The following is a 13,093-nucleotide window of genomic DNA, read 5'->3' on the forward strand; positions in this document are numbered from 1 at the left end:
TTTTTTGTTACGTTATGCTGATGCACAACTTACATACCATGGCGTTAGGTATATCACAACAATTCTTATTGTGTAACCCTTGTAGCAATTTTAAATTGAACAAAATGTTGAAAGATTCAAGTTTTCCTAATTTTGGTCGTTGGTTTGGTCATTTCCATGTTTCTTTTTTCTTCTCACCGATGTATTTAGTCTGTCTTCCTCCAACCTTCTTCAAGTAACCTTCATTTGTGTATCTTTTGTTACTGTGGTATGTATTTTAATTTACAATTGTTTGATTACCTTTTGCTATTCATCATATTAAAAAAATCTATTCAAGTCAGACTGTTGTATTTAAAAAGGAAAGAGAGAAAAAAAAAAAAAAAAAAAAAAAACAGGTATCAGAATAGCAATGAAAGAAAAATCGACACTCAAACTAGACATATCTGAGAGGGGATTAGGGACAAACAGAAGATGTTAATTCAAATGTTATTTTGGGTCAAAGCCATTAACAGACATCCCTCCATCAACACCAATGATTTGGCCAGTAATATAAGATGAAGCAGGTAGGCAAAGGAATGCAACTAAGGATGATACTTCACTTGGTTCTCCCAACCGTCGAAGCGGGGTTCGGGAATATACCTCTTCTACGTATGTTTTGTTACTCAGCACCTAAAAGAAAACGTATAGCGAAAGATCAAGAAGATGAACATTATGATCGATTCTTCACAGGTTAAAACATAATGGCGGCATTCGAGGTTTACCTGTTCCACCATTGACGTTTTGATGTACCACGGGGCAACTGCATTGCTCCTTATGTTGTCTTTTGCCCATTCACAAGCTAAATATTTTGTGAGTTGATTGATAGCTCCTGAAAAGAATCATCACAAATAGATAGGAAATATTCCAAGAAAGAAATTGATGTTTGCATCTATAATATTTAAATACGATGGATGAAGTTGATCACCTTTGGTCGCTCCCTGAACGGACATGGACTTCAGAGACACAAAACTTGAGACTGAGGACATGAATACGATGCTTCCCTCGCCAGATGATTTTAGAAGAGGGTAAGCAAGTTGTGATAAATGAAAGACTGATTCAACATTGGTTTTCATAAGAAAAGAAAATTCTTCATCTGTGAATTCTGTTGTTGGCTTTCGTATATTTCTTCCCACATTATTCACCTACATGGTAGCAGAAATGGTGTTCGTGGTCCATAAAGATTAAAAAAATGATGAAATCGATGTGCTTTTTTATTCTTAAATTTTGGGTTTGCCCATATGATGTTGGAAGATGAGTTCGTAGCTAATTTAAAATCAACCTCAGCCTTAGTAAACTTCACATTATAAAAAGAGAAGTAAAAATTCCATATGCCAAAAAGCAGCAAATATCCTAAGGATTAAATTTCAGTAGGAAATAACTTACAAGTTACATACACATTTAAAAAGTGCAGATCCACCAAAGGGTTTATTTGAAGAATCTTTAAGGCGAAATTAATTTATTTAAGAAATAGTAAACCAAAATTTTTTTCGCTAAATGATCAGCATCAACTGAATAGAGGTACCACTCTATTGTCTCATCCTCATCTAATGTTTTACAAGGATTTTGAGGCTTACACCTTAAGCTCGCTCACCTCAAGGCTGATACTAAAATTCTTAACCTTTTAATCTTACTTACCCTTCTTTGGACTAGAACAGATTTATGTGTCTAATATAAGAAGCTTACGGGTCATGCTGCCTCAAGACTTAACCCTCATTTCTCCTTGAGAAAATATCCCAAAAAGGGTTTAGCCTTTGACGACATTGGCATTACCCATTTAAAATTGTTGATACAAATCAAAAGCTTTGATACCAAACAACAAGCGAGACCGTGATAAATTGGTATAAAACCCTTAGGCGTGGACCTTGAATCACAAATGCTTCACAAGCGCGCGCTCAAAGGAATGTTAGGATGGGGTTGCCTTTAGAGGTCCAATACCCGGAAGCAAGGATAACAAGTTCCTATTCTCAAGTGTGAAACACTCCACAAATTGGCCAAGAAGTTGAACTATGTTTTTAAACGAAAGTGAAATTTGAAAACTAGGTATAAAATTGCCCGTACGCACATGCTCTCAACAATGAGCAAAAGAGAGAATTTTCAAACTCATTTCATCATCAAGAAATCAAACGATTTTACAAGTATGAATCAGGCCTTACTAAGCCTTAAGTGAACGACAAGGGGACATGATAAACTCTCAAAAACAAATGCTTAAAATTAGCTTGCACAACTACTAAAAGAAATAATGAAAAATAATAAAAGTGACAAGATGCTTAACAGCTAAAACCTAAAATGTTCGTCCTTCGCCTTTGAGGGTGAGTGACTAACGTAAAGGTACTTAAAAACACATTAAGAATCCTAACAAGGAGTCTAGCTAAAAGTCTAAAGCCTCATGGTAGACTCCAACTAATTGAATAGTGCTGGACTTTATTGATAGTATGAAATCAATTACAATGTAGATTGAATGAGTAGAACTCAATTCAATGAGGAAACTCTCTTGTCTTCTCCTCTCAAGAAGTACAAGCCTACTTTCTTTCTCAAACTACACATATCCCTTTTTCCCGCCTAAACCTCTCTTTTATACTCCCTAGCACCGACCTCTCTCTAACATAACAAATTTCTAACAAACTCTCTATTAACAGTCTTTTATCACAAAACTGCCACTCCCACTAATTCCTCTTCTTATTTCTTCTACTATATTGAAATATTATTGGAGGTCTATCACCTCAAAGTAAATCCCAATGCATAGTTCAAAATATGCAAGATGTGTGGGCTTCCAAGGCTTGTTGTCTCTTGAATTTGGCCTTCTTTAATTGCTCGTCTTCAAGTCCTCCTATATGTGGAAACTACGTTAATCCCATGTCAATTAAAAGCTTTCTTCATCCTATACCACGGCGACATGTTCTTAGTAAATTGAGTTGATAAAGGACTAAAAGAGGATGAGTTCAATCAATGTTGATCATTTACTTGAGATTTAATATCCTAGGAATTTCCTTAATATCTAAATGTTGTAGGGTTGCAGATTGTTCCAGTTGAATTGTCCAATACTATCCCGAACACTCACGAGTATCAAAAGAAAAAATAGTTCATATAGCTTCCTCAACAGTTCATTGCAATGATTCATAGAGTTGCAAAAAGGTCTTACTCTTAGCCAAATAATTTTTATCGAGAACAGCATTCAATGCTGTCACCTTTATAACAATTGCGAGCACAATAGAGAAGAAAATTGATGTTCTTGTTAGATTTCTAATGAGAGTGGCAGCTAGAAGGTTCCTTCCAATAATTTAATCAATTTAAGCTCAGTAAGTGAGTGATTGAAAGAAAAGTAGCCCAACAAAGAAAAATGGCATCTTTATCTAAAGCAGAGAAAAACGCAAGAAAGGGTGCACCTTACAAGAATGTTGAGCTTCCCATCAAAAGTATTACCCGCATTCTCCATTAACTCCTCTCTCTGAGCTCGAACAGACACATCACAGACTGACCCAGAAACCTCAAATTCCAAATCCTTCCAATGCCTCAAACACTGTCTCAACTCACCTTCATTCCGAGAACAAGTATGCACTCTCGCCCCAAAACCCACCAATTCCTCCACAATCGCACGCCTAGACCAAAACCCAATTCCAAATTCTCAATAAAACAGACGAAGAAACAGTAAATGCAACAAAAAAAAGAGTGAAAATCGACTCTATTTGTTCATACAGATATTGATTTACCCAATTCCACGAGTGCCACCGGTAACGAGGGCTGTCTTTCCGCGAAGAGACCACCGATCGTCAACTGGAGTATGACCATATTTGCTTTTGAAGTCTGATTCAGTTTAATTTCTAATGGGGTTCAGGCGTTTGGTGAGTTTGTGAGTGGAATGTGATGGGGAAAGGCAAAAAGGGTTGGATGAGCACAAAATGGGAAATGAAGAGAATGTTGAGAAATGGGATTTGTTGAAGGTAGAAGAAGAGAATGAAGGAAAGGATGAAGGAGAAACAAGAGCCAGTAACATTCTTCTGCCCTCTTGCTTTGGGGGGTGGCCTTAACAGATTGGAGGTTTTGCCACCATGCGATTTGCTATGCTAAATTATACAAGCTTTTTCTAACTTTCGGAGTATTCAGAAAGAAAAAACACTCAGTTCAGTTTATACAATCACAGCAAGTCAAAATGGAGAATAGTTCAGTGACAATCATACTTTAGGGACCGTTTGGGAAAGAGTTGGGTTATGAGGTTAGGGTTATGATAAACCTATGATTATGATAAAGATGTGTTTGGAGAAAGAGTTATGATAAGATGTGTTTGGATTACGAAGTAAGTGTTACGATAATGTTGTGATAAGATGTGTTTGGAAGAAGGGTTATGATAGTATCATAATAAGATGTGTTTGGGGAAAGAGTTATGTAGGTAGTGTTATGAAAAAAAAATTTAATATATATAAATAATTCATATTATAGATCCAATACACAAATTTCATATATTAACTTACCAAATTGTCATAATTTTCGTAGAACAATTTGCCTTAATGTCTTTAAATACGACGTTCATTTTTAACCTTTTTCAAGTAATCGTTATGTGCGAATAATTTTTTTTGTTTTTAAAATTCATATTCTAAATCCAATACACGAATTTCGTATATTTAAATTGTCAAATCGTCTTAATTTTCATAAAACAATTTGCCTTAATTTATTTAACTACAATGTTCATTTTCAACATTTTTTAAGTATACGTTACATTTCAATAAATTGATTTTTATGAATATGACACGCACGCAACCCGTAAACATGTAAATAAGTGCAAATAACAATTGGAAATACGAAATATTGGAAACGAAAAATAACAATCAACGCTTTTACCAACTATAGTTTTGTTTTCTAGTGAAAATTACAATAAATCTAGTTTTAGGTTTCTCTTCAATTTATTTTAGTCTACTTTTAAAATATTAAATTTAATTTTTATTCTTTTAACAGTGATTTATATACTTTCAAAATATTTATTTCAGTCATTCTGCAACAATTACTGGGTAGAAAATTCATGATCCTACTGTCTCTATAACAAAATATTTGTTATGTTAATTTAACCAAGTTTAATTTAATAACCAAAATAACATTATAAAAAAATATAGACAAACCGCCTCTAAATAATAGGATTGTTGAAATTACCACTAATTGTTAATTTAATCAAATAGTCCTTATAATTTTTTAATTGTTGTAATAAATTTATGGTAGTTTGTTAAAATGTAACCATTTTTTTTATTGAATTGACATTCCTTAGATATTTTAGCTAATTAACAAAATACATTGAGGTTGAGATTGATATTAAAATTTTAATTTCACAAGAAATTAAAATTTTAATAATGTAATTGTACCAAATTCATAACTTAAAAATAAGCTATGATTTTAAAATAAAAAGATTAAAATTAACAAAACTCACGAATATAAAAATTATAAATGAGAAAAAAAATGGATTAAGGAAGAGTTGAAGAAGAGTTAAAGAAAAGTTGAATAAGGGTTAAGAAGTGTTGAAGAAGATTGAGGAAAAGTTGAAGAAGGGTTAAAAAGTGTTGAGAAAGGGTTTTAACCCTTCCCCCAAACGAGGGTTAGATTACATAACCCTAACCCCTCATAACTCAACCCTTCCCTCAAACGCCCCCTTAGTGTTTGATCAGTCTAATAAGTAATAACCACCCTACCAAATGTGTCAAAATTTATAGTGTTTGTTTAGAAGAGTAACAATGATGTTAATTGTGATCCAAATAAGGATAAGGGTAAGACATAATTTTTAGATGTAATCAGGTTGATCATCCTTCACTTGTCAATTGGCTTTTGTTTATGGATTTAGACTTGGGCACGGTGTGTCAAGTATGAATGTATAACCCAACAAACAACAACCTATTGAACAAGTAAACAACGTCATACATAATTACATGAAAACTTTTTAAATTATCATAGATTAATTTCTATTCGATCGGGATAAACATGTTACACACATCTGAAAACAAAATAAATCAATCAAACCACTCAAAGCCGATCATGGTTTGGTTTAGCATAAAATAAAAGAAGTTCAAGCAAATGACATAAGTAACAAAGTCAAGAAGATAATATGATTTAGATTGAAAGTAAACCTAGAATCAAGATAGACCTGGAAAAAGATGGTAACTTAAGTCATGGTTCAAGCCAATGAAACATACCTCATGCATATGGCTCACCTCAGATGATCACTGTACGTCCAAAATCTAGTGAAAATAAAGTGATCGATCTTGACTTGGGTCGAGACTGACCCTAACCGAAGGCCAAACAAATCATACATCTCACATGCTCTAGCAGTCAAAGATGGTGACTCCAATCCCATGCTAGCATTCCCTACTTTTTACATAGATCTCTTGCTAACTTAAGCATCTTTCTTGTGGGGGAGGTGATATAGGTCCCAAAATTACAAATTTAGGATTGATACCATGTGAGAATACGTATATTTACATCCGCCAGAATTTGACATCAAAATAAGTTTTAACCAATTAAATTACATTCAAATCACTGCATCCAAATAAAATACGTAATCAATTAGCTTTTTTTTTTCCTTTAAACAAAACCACTAAGAAAGGAACCAATCAAAACATGTATTTTTTATTATTATTATAATATTTGGCTCTCTTAGGTCTCCAAGTGGCAAATCAAATGCAAATTTTAGATGCTAAGCCAAGTTGGATCCTTCAATTCCACCAGCTTTCCTTTTTTTAGCAAAATGGCAAAATCAAATTCTCTCTCTATAAAGTATAAAATTGATGTATAAACATTTTTTAAAAAAATAAAATAGCATATAAACACTTTGGGGGATAATTCCAAGGCAAAAGACATTTTGGACAAATATAATAAGATCAATTTATAAGAGGGAGAAAGACAGATATTTGTTTTTATAATATATATATATATATATGAAGATTAATATCCCAAAGTTATTAGAGATACTGATTTTTCTAATGAGATCAATGTCAATCGATGAAGGACAAACGTACATAACCATGAGTTCTTTTCGAAAATAATAGTGTGGTTGGGAGATTTGGACAACAAATCTCTTCGTCCTATTTGTTATTGAAAAATACTCCCTCTAATAATTCACAAGTGTATGGTTAATATATAAGTAATTTTAAGGGTTTTTTTCTTCTAAAATATAATAAATGGTGAAAATATTTACACCGTATAAAACAATTTTGAACAAGGAAAAAACTCACAAGTCCACAACGTGAAATAACAAAAATACTCGTGATTAATCGGTCACACACAAGTGAGAAAACAATTTTGTACCTAGTGTAAACGATCTTGTACCGAGTCTAAACAATCTATTAGTGATAGTGGTATACCTTTGTCTATCTGAGATAGACAATTAATCGTTTAGATATTGGTACATGATCGTTTAAATCTTGTACTAATATCGTTTAGATCTTGTACCAAGAATAAGAAAAAAAGAAGTTGAAAGATGAAGAAGGAAGAAATTATGGTTGAGGAAATGATCAAGAAATGGCAAACAAAAGAAGCGGGAATATGAAGAAGGATGAGTAAATAATATGAAAAAAAAATTAATAATACAAAGAGGAGAAGAATATATCGCAAAGAAAAAGAAGTAAAATGAAGAATGGTTGTACAATATTTAAAACCAACAAATGAACAAATCTGGAAATTATGGAAAAGAAAACAATAGTAACTTCATGAGTTTTAATTTTTTGTTACAAGGATCATAACTATATTTTAGTTTTGTTACATCTATGTAAATTATACTAATTTTAAACTTGATTGACGTAGTTTCGCTTCTTTTTCTTTAAAGAAAAAAAGAATAGTTGCCAAATGAAACGTTTAAAAACTCATTTAGTAACGATTTTTTTTTTTTTAAAAATGGGATTGTTTCTTCTCAATTAAAAAAAAATTAATAATAAGGTTCTAAGATTTTATATTTTGTAAATATTTTGCCTCGACAATTCCCCCTAAAATCACTACATGACCAAAAGTGGATTTTTATTGAGCCATTAGAAAGTAAGAATTCACTATTATTAAATTTTGAAAACAAAGTAATTTATAATAACTCATTCTCTTGCATATGTAAGAACTAACATTTAACCCTATATTATTTTATCTAATTTAAACTTTAAAAAAAACGATATTTTGTCTAACTTGAAATATGTTGTTGATATGAATGAACTTGACCAGGTAAATAAGTAATATAATGTTTGGCCATCTCATACCACTTAAAATTCTTTACATAATCAAAAAAAAAATAATAATAATAATAACTACCTTTTAGTACACATAGTAAAAATTTATATCATTCCTGTGTTCAAAGTTTATATCTTATCCCTGGTTAAATAATCATAACAATATAATATTACAAAGATATCGAAATAAATTTTACGAAAAATAGTAGAAAAAATAAACACTAATTAAGAAAAAAATCATAAACGTAACCTATCGATGAGTGTTTGGATCAACTTACACATACCTCGACTAAATTCATGATATATATATATATAAATAACGTGTATAAAGCGTTTGGACAGTATCACATGCTCATGAAAATAATATTAATTATATATAAGCTGTAATACACTGGGAATGGAAGTTGATAGCAAATTATATTTTTCTAATTTGTATATTTGAAATCATAAATTACTCCACCACACACATGACCAAGTTTGGATGGTTGTTTGTCCTTTGGGTTGAATCTAAAATTAATATAAACATTCAACTTTTTTCCCTTTCTAATTTATAGTTCATTCCCAAAGGGAAATTGGCCATAAATAATATCTTTTTCCAACCTAAGTTTGACTCTTTTTTCTCTCTTTCTTTTTTCCATGGAAATTGATCAACAAGAAGATGCAAGCTGTGAGTATCAAGAACAAAGTGGTGTAAATCAATCAACAGCTAGGTCTTATGAGTGCAATTTTTGTAAACGAGGCTTCACAAATGCACAAGCTTTAGGAGGCCATATGAACATACATAGAAAAGAGAAGGCCAAGCTCAAGCAATCGATAACGACATCGTCGTTGTCGTCATCACCAAACAAGATGGTTGTAGATACCCCGAAGATGATGAGTACTCCAACAAGGTTTCCATGGGTCGTCATCTCACCATCTACTAGAGAAGAGCATGGTCGAAGCAATAGATGTGGTCTAGAAGAAACCCTAATTTCGGAAGAATTTCAACAACTCCCACTTTTCGTCGAAAATAATCCTTCAAATATAGATCAAAACTTGGAGATCCGTCAAGTTCTTCCGATCGAGGTTGATTGTGATTCAAAGCTAGGATCACCGTCTCGACATGGTTCTTCCGTCTCCGAGCTCGATCTTGAGCTTAGATTAGGACCTGAACCACAAAACTCGACCCCGTCAACATCACTCCCTACCGGTAGGACTACACATTTCTTTTGAATTATTATTTGATTGAAAGTTACACTATATATTGAGAACATTAATATGAATTTAACTCATTCATCTTTAATCACCAAAAAAAAAATACATATTCTTTGTGTATGTATATATTACATCATTTTTATCCTAAAAGAAACACTCCAAAACCTAAGCAAAATTATAGTAATTTTATGTGCTAGTATATAATATGGATCCCTTTATAGCAGCAATGGTTCCCAAAATATCTTGTATGTGTGGGTTTTTATTGGATGCTTTGTCGATGGAAATTATATTTATTCTTGTAAAAATAAAACCAATATATATATATATATTTATTGGTTCATAAATATCATTAAATGTCAAACAAAAAAAAAAAGATATTTTGGCATCAATCTATAAACTTATTAAACAAAGGGTTTAATTTAATTGAATTGAATTTGTTTGGTTATAGACTTCTGGCAAAGGGAAATGGGGAAAATGAAAACTGAAAAAGAAATTAAGGGAAAAATTAGGGTTTTTAGGTTTGGGTGTGGATTTGGATAGAAAGATGGATTGTGTTTGGAAGTGGAAACCTCTAGGGTTTTGATATACTATCACTATATTATATAACCTTCCAAAATATATAATGGAGTTGAGTTGTATTATTCTCTTTGCACTTCACCATCAAATTTTTGAAAGTTTAGGTTATGATATATACATCATTATTAGATTTTTGGTTTGGTTTTCTCTGGTTTTTTGATTTTGAAAATATAATTTATAAGATTGGACAGATTAGGATTTTACTTTTATAATTTTATGAAATTTTATGTTTGTTTATCTTCTTGGTTTTCTAGTAGTTTTTACTTTAACAAAATAATCATGATCAAGAATGAATAACAATGTTCAAAATAAAATTAAAAAAATAAAAATAAAAATCAACCAAATGGTTAGCTAGCAAACTCTAATATATTTGAACCTAAAATACAACTTTTAAAGAACATAAACCTGTTTTGGAAACCTATGTTTTTTCTCACAGTAAAAACTTCTTTTGGATTTTAGTTTTTGGTTTGGAGAGAACCATAGATATCAAAATTACAAATCTTTTTATAGGTTTAATTTAAAATTTTGGTCAGATCTTTTAAAATATTACTCCAAAGTAAATAACAAAACATAGAAATGTATAGAATTGGATATCGAAAGTAAATAATAAAACATAAAAATATACACAAATTATGTAATTAATTTTTGAAAATAAAAAATAAAACAATCGAATAGTTATCAAATTAAATAGGAAGTTTATCAATGTTGCTTCCATTAATATGTTTCTATGTTATTGCCATCTATCTCTAGCTTTCAAAATCTAAAGTATATAAATCAACCAGAAGAATTTAAGTAATTTTTCATTAACTAAAGAAATATTAGCTCTTTTGAAATTGGCTATGAATTTTCCTTAAGAGAGGTAAAAAAAATTATAGTAAAATAAAATTTGTAAAGTAAGAAAGCACAAAAATTAAAAATGAAATCATTGGAAAATTTAAAATATGTGAAAATGAAAACCTGATTTTCTAAATTTTAGAAATTAAAAAATAAAAAACCCTACTGACAGATTATTGTCCCTAATGAGTTGATCAATAAACTTGATGAAAACATCCAATTCAATGTTTAAATTCATAATTTTAGAAGTTTTCACAGATCAAATCAACACAAATATCTCGAAATTTAGAAAATAAATTTGAAATTTAGTTAACAAATAAGATATAACATACAATTTGCAACGTACATGATTATAAACAAACGCTCAAGTAAAGTGTGTATATAGTTCAACGGTAATTGATATGTATTTTTTTTCCTAATTTAGAGGTTTAAAATCTCAATACTGTCGGTTATTGCAATATATATATATATATATATATATATGTATGTATGTCGTTAGAATTAGAGAAGTGTAAACAAAGTCGATATGAGGTCTTTCGAGGGGTTCCAAAAGCACAATTGAGAGGCTTTGTACCTAAAGCAGACAATATATCATTTAAAAACTTTAAAAAAAATTGTAGAATATTCATCATCACTCGTTGAGTTATGCAATAGTTATATGTCCAAAATTCAAGGAAAGATAATAGGTTTTAATTAACATGCTTTTACCCATAGTATTAAATTTTCGTCGATATATCGATATTTTCACGTTTTTATGAGTTTCATATCAATATTAAAGATGAATCGATGTTTCTTTTAGATTATAAAAAAATTTACGAAACATAAAAAGTAAACCAAAACGCCACTACTACACGTACATGTATATATGCATGGATGTATAATAGACATGTTTTCTTATTTGAAAATAATTAAAACATTCATTGACTAATTTAAATTTATTCTTTTAACTTTTTTAATATCATTTTTTAGAAATATCCATCAAAATTGATATTTTCATCCAAGTTTTCGTAAAATTAAGACATCGATATTTTCATCGACATCGACATTTTAAACCTTGTTTTTACCATAAAGTAGTTCTTAATAACACGCACTAAGAATCTAATGTTTATTTAAGAAAATAAATATTATAATTAAAAAAAGACTCTTTTAAAACGAATCGTTACGGAACAAATAATCCCTCAATTTTTTAATCTATTTTAGCTCTTGAACTTTCTTTGGGTGGTTCTTATGTCCTTGAATTTATTTTTAAATACACACATTTTGGTAAGTGTGTGTATATATTTGAAGTTATTTGATATACATTTAAGTTCTATTTGGTAGCGCTTACGTTTTTAATTTTGAACTTTTAAAAATGATTTGTTTTTCTTTATTTTCTAATTCTCTTTAGTACGCCATCTTTTTCAAATAAACAATTAGATTTTTAGTCAAATTTTAAAAATAAAAATAGTTTTAAAACAACGTTGTTTGATAACTATTTGCATTTTGGTTTTATAAATACTAATTTCATCTATAAATTATTTTATTTTGTTATCTACTTTTCACTATGTTTTCAAGGATGTGGACAAAAATAAAATGTAGTTTTCAAACAGGAAAAGTATTTTAAATAACAGAACTCCTAAAAATATTTACAAATATAGCAACATATCATATTGATGGATCGAAATAAACTATGTATCTATCATGACGCTTATAATAATTTAACTATATTTATAAATATTTTGATTCATTTTGTTATATTTAAAAATAACCGTAGTAAAAACTTGTTTTTGTTCATGAAATGTTACTAATAATTCATGTGTTTATTCAAGAAATGTGAGGACAAAAAACAATAGAGAAGAGGAAAAAAGAAAAGGAAAATTAAACACAACATTGTTTTTTAGTTTTCAAAACTTATTTCGGGTTTTATAAAACATTTTGAGTCCAATTTAATAAAAAAAAATTATCGTAAACAGTAAGAATATTCAAAACATAGCAAAATTTACTTAGGAAAGTAAAAACAAGCACAAATTCCAAAAACTTAAATAAAATAGTTAAAAAATAAAGTCTAGGTTTACTTTTAACTCTTTTTCTAAAAAATATTAAACTTAAGAGTACTTTCATCTATTTCTATTTGTTTCTATATTCGTTGTCTACATCTTGTGAGTATTTTCAAAATCAATGCCAAATTATGAAAAACAAATCAATAAAATAAAAATTTGTTTTCAGAAATCATTGTGTAATGGAAATGGTCCTTTTCCCAAAGGTTCACGTGCAAAAAAACACCGATCAACATTGTGTTAAAGCATTCAATA

At 30.0% G+C, this 13,093-nt stretch overlaps 2 protein-coding genes across 2 annotated transcripts; one reads left to right on the plus strand and one right to left on the minus strand.

The window, feature by feature from the left end:
- Nucleotides 1-389: 389 nt before the first annotated feature.
- Nucleotides 390-6,346, minus strand: LOC103497133 (tropinone reductase homolog At5g06060). The gene is made up of 6 exons (XM_008459224.3): nucleotides 6,310-6,346; nucleotides 3,726-3,819; nucleotides 3,407-3,614; nucleotides 944-1,160; nucleotides 741-847; nucleotides 390-648 (listed from the first exon to the last, which is right to left on the minus strand). The coding sequence occupies exons 1-6, from the start codon at nucleotides 6,344-6,346 to the stop codon at nucleotides 466-468; spliced, it is 846 nt and encodes a 281-aa protein (XP_008457446.2). The 3' UTR covers nucleotides 390-465.
- Nucleotides 6,347-8,803: 2,457 nt separating this feature from the next.
- On the plus strand, nucleotides 8,804-9,478 carry LOC103497134 (transcriptional regulator TAC1-like). The gene has a single exon (XM_008459225.3). The coding sequence runs from the start codon at nucleotides 8,835-8,837 to the stop codon at nucleotides 9,408-9,410; it is 576 nt and encodes a 191-aa protein (XP_008457447.1). The 5' UTR covers nucleotides 8,804-8,834; the 3' UTR covers nucleotides 9,411-9,478.
- Nucleotides 9,479-13,093: the final 3,615 nt, after the last annotated feature.

Source organism: Cucumis melo, chromosome 12 (genome assembly GCF_025177605.1).
Source record: "Cucumis melo cultivar AY chromosome 12, USDA_Cmelo_AY_1.0, whole genome shotgun sequence".
NCBI lineage: Eukaryota > Viridiplantae > Streptophyta > Magnoliopsida > Cucurbitales > Cucurbitaceae > Cucumis > Cucumis melo.

Coding starts and splice junctions, on each gene's coding strand:
- LOC103497133 (XM_008459224.3), bottom strand. CDS start 6,346: ATGGGATTGGAGTCACCATCTTTGACTGCTAGAGCAT. Junction 1,161..3,406: donor ATGGGAAGCTCAACATTCTT/GTAAGGTGCACC, acceptor GCTACCATGTAG/GTGAATAATGTGGGAAGAAA. Junction 848..943: donor CGTTCAGGGAGCGACCAAAG/GTGATCAACTTC, acceptor GATTCTTTTCAG/GAGCTATCAATCAACTCACA.
- LOC103497134 (XM_008459225.3), top strand. CDS start 8,835: ATGGAAATTGATCAACAAGAAGATGCAAGCTGTGAGTATCAAGAACAA.